Source organism: Gavialis gangeticus, unplaced genomic scaffold, assembly GCF_001723915.1.
Source record: "Gavialis gangeticus isolate Ggan-Ray unplaced genomic scaffold, GavGan_comp1, whole genome shotgun sequence".
Classification (NCBI taxonomy): Eukaryota; Metazoa; Chordata; order Crocodylia; family Gavialidae; genus Gavialis; species Gavialis gangeticus.
The window spans coordinates 51,872,228-51,887,356 of record NW_017729031.1 but is presented as its reverse complement, the minus strand read 5'-3'; the positions used below and the strand labels follow the sequence as shown (position 1 = coordinate 51,887,356).

Here is a 15,129-nt window from a genome sequence, read left to right as displayed (position 1 = left end):
TGTATTGTAGTACTGGATCTCCTTAAGAGCACATTAGGTTCAAAGATAAGTCTCACTTTACTGTGACAGATCCCACATCCTAGTTTCTGAATGCAAAAATGTCTGAGAATGATAGGCTTCTGTCATGGACACAGACTCTGCATGCTAGTAATTGTGAAGAGCTAATGTAAATACGTACAAAGAGGAAGGTATTTGCAGTACACCAGAAAGTTTTCTTGGTCATATACATTCCTGAATACCATCTTCCAACACTTTGGCTTAAATCCAACTCCTCTTTAGGCAGCTAAATAGTACATAGGTACCTACCTTTAGAGAACATGAATAAGCTTGCAACTCACAAAAGACCAGTAGGACATTTTAGTCTAGTGGTTAGGTTATTTGTCCTAATTGCACGCATTCCTCCTCTAGAGAGTACCTGGACTGCTGTCTTCCACTGGCTAGCAAATTACCCTAACCGCTAGGCCATGGGCTAGGTATTAACAGAGTTCCCTCCCTCCCTTTTGCTGAAACAGGGCCATTGGACATCAGAGGGGGAAGATCAATGAGGCCAGAAGGAGAGCAAAACAGAAGGAATAGAGCTTACTAAAATGGGCATTGTCCCACTCAAGGCAGGGGACTTGGACTCTAGTCCTGAGTCCTGCCCCAAGGGTGGTTTTGCATTCAATAATTGTGGGATAAAATAGATAAGCAGCAGTTGCATAGCTTCTGTCTTTGGTGACTAATGAGGCTAGACCTCAGGGCCCTGTCCTTTTCAAAGTAGCAGCCATCTCACTGAGCTACAAACCCTCTGGTTTACATTCCTTTTGGACTCAAGTCTGCTTCATACTTGGATGCCCAATAGCCACCTTCAATAGGAGGGATAGAGGGTGATTTATGGGTGATGTCTAATACACACAGCCTCGTGGGTAGGGCACTTTGCTGGGAAGTTAGAGAAGTAGGTGCAAACTTCCAGGATTTAGTGGATCTTCCTCCTCTCCTTAACTTTGCTATTCGTAGTTTTCTGTGAATGACATTCCAGAGGCATACATAGAGTTTGTGCATTATACTGGGGGTCAGCAGCCTTTTGCTGGTATGGACTGGAGCTTGGAACCTGGCTGTGGCTGTGTGCTGGAAGTCTCCACCTGCCTCTCCCAGCAGCCAGCTACTTGCACTAATCTGACACCCCTGCAACAAGGGAAACCCAGGCCTTGTACCACTGATTCTCTGTAGGGCTGTGTGAAGCTTCAGTCCCTGATTCAATCTGGCAGAGATTTGGCCCAATTCAGTGTCCAAATCTCTGAATCCAAATCGAATCAGAGGACCCTTTAATCTCTCCAAATCGAATCTGAGAGATTCAGAAGATTTGGCGATTCGGACATAGACACAGCGTTAAATGTTTTTTCTATATACCTCTAGGTAGCAGGGGCTCGTGAGTGCTGTGATTCTGGGGCAGATGGAGTGTCCCACAGAAGCGCAGGGGGACTCCCCAGCACGCTCAGCAACAGACCTGGAAGTGGACCAGAAGCACTTCCAGTCCATTTCCAGGTCCACCTGGGAGTGCGCAGGGGGCCCCCCTGCACCTCCCCCAGCTCGGCAACTGGTGCCTTCTGGGTCAGAGGGGCACCCAGGGTCCTCCTGTGGCTGATTGCTGAGCCTGGGAGGCTCAGGGGGACCCCCCAGTGCACTCCTTGGCAGACCCAGAAGTAGACTGGAAGTACTTCCAGTCCACTTCAGGGTTCACCGCCAAGCACATGGAGGACCCCCCCTGCCATTCCCATGGGATGCTCCATGTGCCCCAGCATTGCAGCAATCACGAGCCGCGCCTGCTACCTCAAGGTATGTAGAAAATTTTTTTAAAGCTGTGTCTATGTCTGAATCACTGATTCTCCAAATCAACATTGAATCTTTAGATTCGGATTCAACTGAATCGAATCAGGGACAGCGATCCAAATCAATAAATCGAATCACAGTCCCTGATTTGGGCCGAATCCGAATCAAATAGGGCCCACTTCACAAAATCCTAATTCTCTGTGCCAGATCAGACCTCTCCAGTCATAGGCTGGGTCAGATTCAGCTTGCAAGCCATAAATTGCCAACCCAACATTGTACCAAGGAGGCCAATGGTCAGTGTTTCATATGACCATACCAGCAAACAGTAAAGCTCTTTTTAGGGTCAATGGTTCCTTGGCTAGCCCACTGTGAGTTGCTGAGTATCCTCACTACCAGGAGCAGAAGGTGAATGTTCTGCTTAGATGTTACTATTTACACAGCTGATACTGCGGTCTTTATTCATTCTTTCATAGTACATGGATTTTCTGAACACACTGTTTCCTGCAGCTGTGTAGAGGAAAGTGTTCCATCAAAGGGGTTTTAATCCAGATTGATTTTAAAATAAGGAAACCAGTTTTATCTTTGCCAGTCTTTTGAGTTTTGATCACTCTCAACAGCCAAGGGCCAACCCAAAGCTGTCTTTTGTTTTGCCTCAGGCAAGCCAGAATCTTCTGTTTCATTCATCATACAAATAAGTGGAGGTCTGCAGACCATCCTTTCAGGTGTACCTGGGTAACCTCACTGCCACAATATCATAGATTGGGTAGCACCTGCAAAGCCCTATAAGTTTTAAAGTTTAAGGCTGGCATAGTTACAGAAAAGCTATGTAAGTTGTCAGTATTAAGGTGGCATCAACATTATATTGCTCAGTTCAGCAAACAGAGGGCATCAGATACAGGAATTACATGGATTATGAACTATTTAAAGCCATATGCAATATGAGATGCATTATAATATAGAAAGGGAATATAATTGGCAGCATCAGGTTAAGCAGCACAGTTCATATTTGAATGTTACATTTAACATATTACAATTATTACTTTTTCATCACTAACATAGAATTATCTTGACTAGTGTCACTGATAATTCTGGTTTGTAAAATGAGATTATTAGACTTATTTAAATTTAAAAGACAGGAACATGTACAATATTCTTTAAGATGTGACTGAGAATAATTGAATTTTACTGCTTAATTCTGTGTAGATATATAGGCCAACAACACAGATTTAATATACCACATTCAGGAGTTTCCACAAAGTTGAATATGTAATAATTTAGCATTCAATATCTTGCAATAGATTTTTTTTAAAGAACATATGAAAAAATTACATAAATGAAATAGTATCTGCCTTGGAGATAACCTAGAAATAAAATCAGCAGGTCTAAATTAAATTGTTCCAGATTGATCTTTTAAATAATAAATTGAGTCAGGAAAGAATAAGCATAAGATGCTTCACACAGGAAGCACTGTAAGTAAAATCTAAACACAACCTTTTAATGTTATTGGCAGAGTACGTAGAACTTTACCCTGGTGTATGGTTGTGTTTGTGCAGCTAAGTGTGATTTTATCACACATCTTTTTCTAGCAGATTAACATACAGTATTCATATACATAAAATGGGAAGTGCAATGACACTATGTACACTCAGAAAATGAAGCTCCATCTAGTTGAAGAAGAATAAGTAAAGACCCACAAAGCTTTGGCAAAACCAAACCCATATCCAAGCAGTGACATACCCACAGTGATATCAGGAAACCATATGATAATACTGTAAAACCATACTGTAATACATTCCAAGAACGAGGTTCTAGTGATAGCTAATCAGTGTTCCTAACATAACAATGTCATTCCTGGCTGTGCTGCTTTTGTCTGTGGGACATGGAAGGAAAACATCAAATATGTATTGGCATCCACCAGCATTCATAATGAAGTAGTAAAATGATCATGTTTGAAGTGGCTCATAGAACACTGCTTGTATCCAGAAGCACCGTTATATTTTCAGATCATTCAGAATGTACATTTAGTTCAGCTTTTTTTCAGTTGGCTTCATTAACAAATGTATGCAGTATGGAACCAAAGCAACAACAGTTAGCGGAATGGCTGCACTTTTACAGAAAGATAGAGCATAAAACAAATACTCAGTGTGTGTGGGTATCTTGATAAAATCATACAGCTGCAGTGTAGCTAAAGAAGCAGCAATACACAATATTCTGAAACTTATCTTATATCCATTTTTACCTTTGCAGCTCCTGATGAACATTTCAGAATTAATGCCAAGACCTAGCCCAAAGAGTGCACCCAAATTTCTCACGAGTCCAGCAAATGGAGTTGTGTCAATGTTTATCCAGTCTGGATTGGCGCACCATTTCTTTGCCTTTGGAACAGACCACAGAAGGTCAATATCAATGAATTTGAGAATCAGATAAAAGCTAAGAGCAGAAATAAATAGAAACAGATTTATCTTGATGTACGTTCTCAAACTTGCTGTCTGAATAGCAGGGGTATGTTCAAATGCTTCTGCCACCAACATTCCTGTGAATTAGAAATGCAGTACTGTATTAGGAGCTATACTCTGTCTTGGACATACCAGAAGCTATACCTTCTAGGATATAATTTTAAAACTACAACCACTTTATAAAGATAAATATTTTACATATTTTCACATATGTGTGGTAATAATATCTATCTATATTCATGTGTTATATATACTTTTTACCACTTCAAACCACACTGTAAAATCTTATTCCTCTCCAAACCCACCAGTTCAAAATAATGGGTCCACTTCTTTCTGTAAATGTCAAGAACCAATTTTTCAGAAAAAGGTCTGTAGTTTCTACACACTAAACTTCATTAACACATCCAAACAAGCCATTCTTCCTCTCATGTCTGAATACCGGTTTTGTATTTGCAATAAAAAGTCTGCCTATAAAGGATGTAAAAATTTGCTACAACACATAGTCAATGCCCTTTTTCATTACAGCTCCCAAAGTATCTCCTAGCAGAAATCCTGTGGAATAACAGATATCAACTAGAGGTGTCCTTCCCTAGAAAAGCCTATCCTCAGAGGCTGTTCCATGACACAGATTGCAACTCCCTGCTCCTATAAGGAATCAAGCCTGTCTTCCCTTATTTCTTGTGGCTTCTCCTGCCAAATCTTGTTCCACAGAGAAACATGATTTATCATCCCTATGTTTCTGACCAAACCCTGTTCTCATAGAGGAACCAGTTACAGAGATCCTGAATGGCAAAAAATGACTCAAGTGACTCTAGGGCAATGTGATCAGCATAAACCAATAGGGAATCAGTTCCAGTGACCCAAGTACTATTATTTGTAGGTCTTAAAGATTATTAACTCATTGCTCTATTTGTTTTGGCATTTATTATTTCATTTGGCCCAATGTATTCAAGCCTGCTCAGCCACACTATTGATTTTGCCTTTCTGTCTTTAACCTTATTTTATCTTCAGTCAGCCAGCAGGTGGACTTTATCACTATGGTCAGTGCTTAATCAAATTACCCTACCTCCTATCTTCTCTCTCTTGTACTTGTGATCACAACATGCTTACAATGAAGCCTTTATTCTATCTCCCATATGCCAAGAACATTCCTTCTCCTTTTCTAAGTTTGGAAGAGGGTGAGATATTTCTCACCGCTCTCACTCCTCCTTCCTTTCACCCATTCCTGGCTGTGAAGAGGAACAGAGATGGGCTACAAACTATTTAATCAATACTATCTATGCTGATTTCTGCAAGAAAAATTGCTTGGGAAAGGAACAGCACTTGGGCTCAAAGCTCTACTCACTCTCTCCAAGATCAGATATAGCCTAAAAGGAACATTTGTAAAATGTCTTAAATGCCCCTTTCAGATTGGTATCTAGGGGTGCCTATACATGAGCAGGGAGGCTGCTCTGATGTGCTGTAATTCCAGCATGTTGGAGTGTGGCAATTACTGTGCTCCAGCAGCCTCCTGCATCTTGTATATCAGCATCCCCATTTCAATATGGTGGCAGGGGGTGACATTCAATGAGCTGTAGATAAGGTGCCCCTGCCACCATTTTGAAGCATGAAGATGCTGATACATGAGATGTTCTGGGCATTTAATTAGAGTGGCTCTCAGAGCCCCTCTAATTAAAGCAGCCCCCACCCCACTTGCGGAGAAAGTGTCTAAATGGTAGAAGCCTAGGGCTCACAGCAAGTCAGTGCAACTCAGGCTCCTAAGACTGCCTATAAACATGCTTGTTGGTGTTGTAATTAGCACACTAAGCCCCCACACATTTGTAAATGATCACAGGGTGCTTTAACTCAATCTTGTTGAATGAGGTTTAGATAAAGCATCCTGCAGCCATTTTTAAACATGTTGGGGCTTAATACATGTGACAGTGAGGCATTTTAATTAAAGCAGCCGATCGGGAAATGGTTTAATTAAAATGCCCCCCATCTCCCACCTCCAAGCACATGTACAGACAGTCCACATGTATAGTGCCTAAGCCAATTTAAAAAATGTGATTTAGGCAGGGCTAAAGTTTTCAAAGTGACTTGTCCCAGAGAAGTGTGTAGCTCTACAGACACAGTTTCGTTATTACTATTAAAATCCCATTTAAATGTGTTTGGTTTTGGAAACCTTAAAACACATTTTTAGATTTGGTATACATTGAGTAGAAAAAAAATATAATCAACATTACCAGCCATTACTCCGAAAATAACTTGATGAGGGAAATGCGTTGCTATGAACACTCTAGAGATACACACACTGATCTGAATAATCCAAAAAACACTCCAAAGGAATGACCAGGTCATTCTGTGAGAAGAAAGAACTTACATAAGATTTTTATTTTTTGTATGAAATACAAACATCCTAAACATATTTCATAGATTTCTTCCTTCCTAACCATTTATTTTTAGCAATCACAGTTACAAGTTCAAAAAATTTATAGAGATTATTAAAAACTGGAACCACTGAAATGATGCTGACAGTAAAAGTGTTTGATCTGGCAATTCCATTTACTTCAATAGGAATTTTGCTTGATTAAGGACTGAAGAATCAGACCTGAATATATTAAGATGTAAGATTAGACCCTTTATTTCAGCTGTTAGACATCAATGGAAAGTTAAAACGACACGTATTTTCCATGTTTGTCATCATGAAGGCCTATTAAACCTGAAAAAATCATTAATGTAGTCAAAAGGTTCACTCACTAGGATAACAACCATTTTAACTTTGGTAAGGAGGACAATGACAGAGGTAATCTTAAACCTTCACATATAACAACACAACATATCAATTGTGGGGAAGTGTGGCAATATTATGTGCATTTTCTTCATAACCAGACATGAGGGACTGCTCCCAAAGGGACATATTTAATGCATTAAACTGATAGATCAAAAGAAAAGAGAAAGTGAATGTAAATCAGGACTTCCAATATTATCAAACTGATGCTGCTCCCACATCCTTGAGTAGGAGCAAATAATATACCTATCTTAATGCAATGGCAGTGACAGAATAAGATGTTACCCTAAAGAAAAATATTAATCTTCTCTGCATTCTGATTTTTTCGCTGAAACCAATCGGAATAAAGACATTTTAAAAACTCAAAGCTAACTGGGTAAAAGAGGTATCACAAATATTTCCTGTAATAACATTAATCAACCCCACCCCCATCTATCAAATATAGGTTTTAGAATAGCAGAAAGCACTGACCTGTACAGGGTAACTGCTGATTTACTTGTCTGTCCTACTGTGTAACTAAGGGCTGCTGTCACCATTACATACCAGACACAAGAAGATCCCATTGCATGGCCAGAGGGGCTTCCTATCAAAAACAAAAAAGAATATTTTAACTCAAAAGTCATAAATAGAAATTTGGAATATAGAAAAATAACCCTTGGTAATTCTTCAAATAATAATTCAAAAAGAGTAAACGTAAAAAATCCTACTGAAACCTTCTTGGCTTCTTAAAAGATAGGTCTGGGCATCCTGCATACATGAACTGTTCAGAAAAATCATTCATAGACAATTCAGAGCTTGAATTAGGAGAGTAGCAGATGATTTCCCAACCTTACATTAACATGACTTACCACGTTGAGAGGAAATGATGTTAAAAATATCTAATTTTTTATTTCTCATTTTTGTTTCTGAACTGGATTTGGACAAAAGAAATCTTATGAAACAGAAGGTTTTCACTGTTATTTACGGATTAGTAGAATGATAACATTATCAGAGGTAAACACCTTAAACTCCCTTTGCCTTTCTAAAAACCTAAAGGATATATGAAAAATAGACATATTTGAGCATGTACATACTTTTGTGCTAAAAAAAATAAGGTGCTGCAAGGACTGGGTTAAATGTTGCATATGCCTCAGGTTATGCTGTCTAATAAAGTGGTTAGAGACATCTCTAACTAGATTTACAGATATATATGAAGCAGCAACACATCTAATAGAGTAAATGATGGTACTAGAATATTAACTCTTTTTTAACTTGATATGGTATTAATAGTACCAGAACCCCGATTAAAGTACATTTTGGCATGTGATGCAAGATTCACACACAAGGATTAGATAGGTGTCGAGATGGCTGCCATTCCCTAAAATATTGTACCAGTCTGAGATTTTCTTCACAGAAACAGAATCACGTTGTATTATGATTATGATCTAAGTCACCAAGTATCTGAAATACAGTTAAAGGATCCAAGACAGATACATACTGTAATTAGGAAGCAGTGGGCAATTATCTGCTTCTACTAGTCATTTTTAAAGGAAAAATAATCCATTGGAGCAATTTCAGGTGTCAGTCCTTTGAAACTACTTTTCTATCCATTGCCTCAATTGTAAGAGAGTTCCAACTTATATTAATATTATAATAAATAAACAATAGTAGCACTACAATGTAAATAACAAGTATGTTGTTGGTAGACTCTAATAGACATAAAAAAGAAATATTTTCCTGTATGTTGGAGGAAAGGAGATTACTTTATGCAATACTCAAAAAGTTGAATGAATAAATAAAAAAAATACAGATTGTCTTAGGGGGGAAAATCAATATAACCCTTACCATGAAATAATGTTTTAATATCTTTGAAATGACTTACCACTTTCATAGAGAAGCTATATGTGGAGACTCAATATATATTTTAAATCTTATAATATTTCAGATCTAACAGAATCAATGCTCAAATAAATGTAGGCAATATGGAGAAGAACAGAATTTTAGGCACATATGGAGGGACTCTCAATAAAATAAACCCCGCTGGAATAATGGTAGGGAAGTAATTCATAAAGTTATTGTGGCAATTTTCCCTATCTTACCAGGTGCTAGATTCTCTCCTGCATCAGATTTGCAAACAAGAGTTATGCCTCTTCAGTTCCTTGCATGGTCCTGTATTGGACATCATTCCTGCTACAATACAGAAGATCAAACCTAGAACCTAACAGCCACTGCAGTGTGTATCAGCTGAAAATGGTCCCCCCTGGGACGAACCACTGGGTGGTGTTCAGTGAGCTCCATACACTCTTGCTCCCTCATTTTCACACCTTTGACACACCTCTCTGCTCCTAACTTCCCCTGGGGGAACAGGGCTGTGAAAGGATAGTATGGAGCTGGCTACAGTGGCTTTACACAATTTTATGTTTTTTTCCCCTCTGTAATGTTCATGTTAGTGTATAATACCTGCTGCTCTAGTCTTTTAATTTAAGCTTCAGATTTAAAAAAATATATGTAATACATTTGACAAAAGCCTATCCTGAGTAAAAACAGCAGTGGCTCCTTTTATGCAGGAAGAAAGAAGCCCCCAGTTACATCAGATAGCAATGAAACATAATGATTGCTATCTGGCAATACTGATTAGGTGCTAAGTGCCCTCACTTCTGAAATTATTGCCAAGGAGATGGGGAGTAGAGCACCTTAAATTTGGTCCCAAGTGAATTTGTAATTGAATCAAAGAAGAACCCTAAAAGCTGATAGCACAGCCTCATATACAGCAGATAGCGCAAACTACCAGTCAGACAGAACCGCTCCAGTCTCTTATTCAAAATTACAGTAAATTATGATGTAATGTCTTGCTAATAAAAATGAAAGTGCATTCCATGTTAAAGCCACTCCACTGACAGTGGACAAAGCACATTAATTACATTTACTGCTTCTCATATAGTAGAAAAATCCATTATTTCAGGAGGCAGAATTATGTCTGTGTAATCATGTGAAATCTGCTCTTCAGAAGACAGTGGTGATTTTGGCTAACTAATTTCAAACTTCATGGATTTGAAGTCCATTTGAGATTTGGACGGTATTAGATTTGCATTCCAGTTAAGACAGAATATGACAAAAGAAGCAGAGAAGGTATTGAATGAACAATCCTGTGTGGGGAAAAATATATCTAAGGTACTCTCTTGAGCCAGATTACAGCTCTTAGGAAGAGTGGTAGGTAGCAGGTAATATAGTAACAGGTAACACAATAGTTAGATTGGAGGTTGCTGTTTTTCAAATGGAATCATTTGGGATGTAAAGGAAATTATGGACTAAGATTTTAAGTTCCAAGGGGGGAAAAAATCACAAATGTGTACCAGTCCTGTAACACTGAAAATTATTGCAATATTTCAGAAACCTCAAATTCTCTGGGATTCATCTATCCTAATCCAGATTGATCTTGCAATGGAGATCTCTAGATATCAATATAGTTCTCTGGCCCACTTATTTTGCTGACAAAACTGCATCCAGGTAGTCTGCTAATTCACAATGAATCTGCTAGTATAACTCCTCACTGCAAGCTGACGTTATTTGGAAAAGAATTACCTCGGAGAAGTCATCACAGCAAACATGGATCAACAGCTCTGGAGCTGTGATGTATTTTTTCAAAAAATAGCCATCTAGTATTGATCTTTCTAATAACTGCCATTTTAAAGTGATGCCTCTCTATAGGTTAAAGACAATGAAATAACATTTCTTTCCAGTCCATGAACTAGATATTCTGAGATCTTCATAGACTACCTGTCACATCTCTTAATACAGAGTTGCCCTCTTATTGCTTACACTGATGTGTTTTGAGGCTCTTACAACACTGAGCCCTGGCACTCATATTCTGATACTTGATTTCCATCAATTATATCAATTTACATTATAATCAATATCTTTGCGTCTTCTGCTTCCTGAGATATTATTTTCAACATTAGAAAAATGTAAACTGCCTACAGGCCTTACCTGGACCAGTTTCACATGTTATTGGAAACTGTTCAAGACATGGGCTGGATTGATTGGGATAGATCATTGTTTCTTGGACCCACCAATAGGGACGATGGCCAAATAAAATCCTGATGAAAGAGACAATAGTATAAACATAAATACAATAAAGATGTCCTAATGTAAGATGAACCAAACAAAGCATGGTAATTCACTTTATACTACATACAAAATGTATGTTGCTAGAAAAATTATACAATGTTCTTGTTACCAAAATTGCTGTGTAAATATGATATAGTCCCATTAAAATGAATTTTCAATCTTTGTGTGTGTGTACATATACATATATATATATATATATATATATATATATATATATGTACACACACATATACACACACACATGGCAAAACTACATATTTACATTTGTATGTAATAGGAGGGAGTATAATCTTGAGACATCTAGAAACCTGCATCATAAGAGATACAACATTTTAAAAGAATCACAATTTCTTACCATTTAAATATAAGGTTGAACCAATCCCCAATGACTGCCACCCATATCATTTTAGTACCAACCACTTGGTTAAGCTGGAACCAAAGTGGGAAGTAAATTGAAAATATATTCCGAGGATCTCCAACATGGGACATGAAATTTAGAAAGTCCTGGTAAGCCCTGTAATTCTTCTGTAAATGCTGAATTATAAGCACACCATTGCTATGAAGGAGATCCATCTTTATTGGTTAAAATATGCTTGAAAGAAAAGTTCGGCTCCTTTAACCTTTCGCTTCTAATGACAAAATTAGAACCATGGAAGCTGAGTTATGAAAAATGAGACAGTGATTTACACTGCCTTTATATTGTACCAGAATGATGTGTCTGGCCGTTCCTGAAGCATGTGACTTTCCACATCTCTGAGAAAGCACAGATCAGTTAATGCTGGAAAGCTTTTTCTGTTTGTGATTTTTAATTGGGGAAACTAAGTGATGTGCATAGTGCTCAGCAGCAAATTGCGGGGAAAGCTTTGTGGAAACGCAATACACGTCTTATGCAATGCTTTGTGTGAACAGTTGGAACATGTTTGCTTGAATTGTTACACAGTTCATTTGTCTGAAGAGTGGACATTAGCAATGTGTATGCTTGATTAAATGCTGCCGTTATAGAAAGGATAGGTGAATAATTTGCTCTTATCCAAAGAGTCATTTAAGCTATTTTAATTTTAAATAAAATTTGTCTATTGTTCTGAATTATTCCTTACCATAGAACAACTATTCAGGCGTGGTTAAATACAATCAGCATGCAAAAATAAAAAAGTAAATGGTGGATCATTTTCTAAATTGCAAATCTGCTTAAAGTATCAAAAGTAACCAATTATTTCCTTTGCACAAGAGACTTTGTAATCAAGGACACATTGGGCGTGTCTACACAAAATGCTTCAAGCACAGCAGACTCATTCTCCTGAGCATTAGCATGACAGGAAAAAAACCCATGCTAATGTGCTGATGTGCAGTAGAATTAGTCTACTGAGCATTAGGGTCACAAAAAAAGTGTGTGCCGGTGCTAATGCATAGCAGTGCCAGTTATGGTGCATTAAGGTAGTACCTGTAATTACAGGTACTGAACTTAATGCACCGTAATTATGGCACATTAGTGAATGTGTAGACATGCCCATTGTGACTGAATTCTTGTATAAATTAACATGGAAGAATAACGGTACTAACTAGAGCAGGGGTGCTCAACCTCCAGCCTGCAGGCCAAATGCAGCCCACAGAGCCATGGCATCTGGCCCATAGGACTTTTTATAGGTTGAGAAATTTGGTGGTGGGGGAGCAGTGGCAATTAATATTGACACCTCTGTCCTCTACCAGATTCCTAAGCCCCACATGGCCAGATTGGTAATAAATTATGCCTCTTTCCCCACTGAGTGGCCAATTAGCCCAGGCCACTCCCCCGGCTCCCCAGAACAGTTGGATCGGGGCTGGGCCATGCCCCTTTCCCCTGAACAGTTAGACTGAGGTTGGGCCATACATCCTTCCTCACTGTGGGACCAGGCTAAGCCCCTTCCCTCACTTGGCTAGATCAGGACTGGGCCATGCCCATTTCCCCTGTGGGGCTAGGTCTAGCCTCCTTCCCCTTCCTGAAAGTCCAGGTTGCGACTGGGCCAAGCCTCCTTCTACCACGTGGCTGGATTGGGGCCAGACTACCCCCCCCCCTCTCCACATGGCCAGATGGTGCCTGCCACACCTGCCTCAGGCACTGGACCACCATCTGGATCTGGCCTGTAGATGGATCGGGCACTGCCCATCTGACTTGCCAGGCAAAAAGTTTGAGCAGCACTGGACTATAGTGATTCAAAGGCTAAGCAGGTGCTCTCAAGTCCTCCCTAAACAGCTCTGCCAAAACAACTCAATTCTGGCATACTGCATCCGTTCATTCTCCCATGTAATCTAGCAGGAACACTGTGAGTCAGTGGCTCTCAACCTTTTTGGGTAGTGCTGAACCATCCATGGGCTGCATCCAGATTATGATCCTGATTTGGTACAGGGCCACATCCAGCCATGCAGAGGGGGACAGGGGACATCCCGATTCTAACATGGCCCTGTGGCAATGGTGGTGGGAAGGGTGGGGGCATGGTGCAGCCCCATCCCAGCCCCACAGGGGATGGAAGCTTGACCCAATTCCATGGAGGAGTGAAGGGGGCTTGAGCTAGCCCCAGCCTAGCCCTATGGGGGAAAGGAGGCATGGCCCAGCCCCATCCAGCCTAGAGGAAGGGGTGCGGCCTGGCCTCAGCCACCCATGAAGATGGGGGGAGAGGGCATGACCTAGCTCTAACCTGCTGCATGGTGGGAGGGGTTTGGACATTTGGCAGCAGAGGAGGGTGGCCATATTTATTGCCACCCCTCTTCTGCAGCCAAATTTCCTGATCTGTGGGGAGCCCTGCAGCCGGACACCTAGGGCTCCACAGGCTGCATTTGGCCCATGGGCTGGAGGTTGAAGACCGCTGCTATAAGAGACAGCAGATTGCAAATGAGTACCATTTTGCAATGTCTCAATCAGGGGTGTCAAACTCATTTGGCCACATGGGATGGATACAGTGGTGATGCATAGGGGGCGCACAGGGATGCGTGCACACCCGAGAGTGTTGGTGCACCCCCTGACAGCCAGCATTCCCCGCTTAGGCGATAGGCATGGGGGACAGGTGGAAGTGCTAGTGTCCCCCCTGAGAGCACGGGCCAGGTAGTGGGGGAGCCAGGAGAAGCGCCACTGGCACTTCCGGGTTGGCGTGATCGCCCCTCCACTGGTCAGTATGATCGGCCACAAGGGTGTTCACACCACTGACCAGCAGATAGTGCTTAGGGATCGTAAAATCACAATTAACCCTTAACTGGAATGTGAAATATGAACACAGACAACTCAAGTGTCTTAAAATCGAAGTCTAACTTTATTAGTACAACAAGTATTATCTGAGCAGTTTCTATGTTCAGAGAGAGAAAAACACTTAGTACAATGATCTCACCCAATCCCAGATGTTACTTCGCTTCACAGAAAAGATGGCCACTCGGTCCCTGAAGCAAAGGGTGTGTTGTTGGCTGGGACGATCCAGACAGGTGTTGAAAGCTGGATTCATGATGAAAATTATGATGGTGACAACACATTTAACTTTCTTGCTTCCCCCTTTTATGTTTTTCTTTAACTTGACTCCTTTGATGACTTCTTGCTTTCGGATTGGTCTCTCTGCAATCAGCATATTGTTCATATTTTATCCTGTCAGCATATTCCTTTGTTCAACAGCCCCTTTACAAGCACACCTCTTAATTTGACCTTTTTCAGTGTCTTACTTTAAGCATTGTCCATTGGTCTCCTTTATCACCGTTCATTAACATATACAATCATTTCATCCCTCTGATTCAGCTGGTTAGTGCCAAGTTCAGTTCATCTGAGCTAGTAACAAAACTATTACTATATTATGTTAGAAAAACTTCTCATGGTGATAGAAAAATGACAGAAACATCATGAGAGCAAACTCAAGGCCATAAGCTGCTTGCAAGAAACAAGGCCAGCTGATATTGCAAACACCAGCGAAATGAAAAGTTCAGATAACAGTGAGGCTATACAGAACTTTAAGCTGAATATAAAAGAAAACTTTA

The 15,129-nt window shown here is 40.1% G+C and overlaps 1 protein-coding gene across 1 annotated transcript; it reads right to left on the bottom strand.

Annotated features, from left to right (window-relative positions):
- Positions 1 to 2,649: 2,649 nt before the first annotated feature.
- G6PC2 (glucose-6-phosphatase catalytic subunit 2) lies at positions 2,650 to 12,518 on the bottom strand. The gene is made up of 5 exons (XM_019522757.1): positions 11,498 to 12,518; positions 11,002 to 11,111; positions 7,507 to 7,618; positions 6,491 to 6,606; positions 2,650 to 4,342 (listed from the first exon to the last, which is right to left on the bottom strand). The coding sequence occupies exons 1-5, from the start codon at positions 11,713 to 11,715 to the stop codon at positions 3,831 to 3,833; spliced, it is 1,068 nt and encodes a 355-aa protein (XP_019378302.1). The 5' UTR covers positions 11,716 to 12,518; the 3' UTR covers positions 2,650 to 3,830.
- Between the last annotated feature and the right edge of the window lie 2,611 nt (positions 12,519 to 15,129).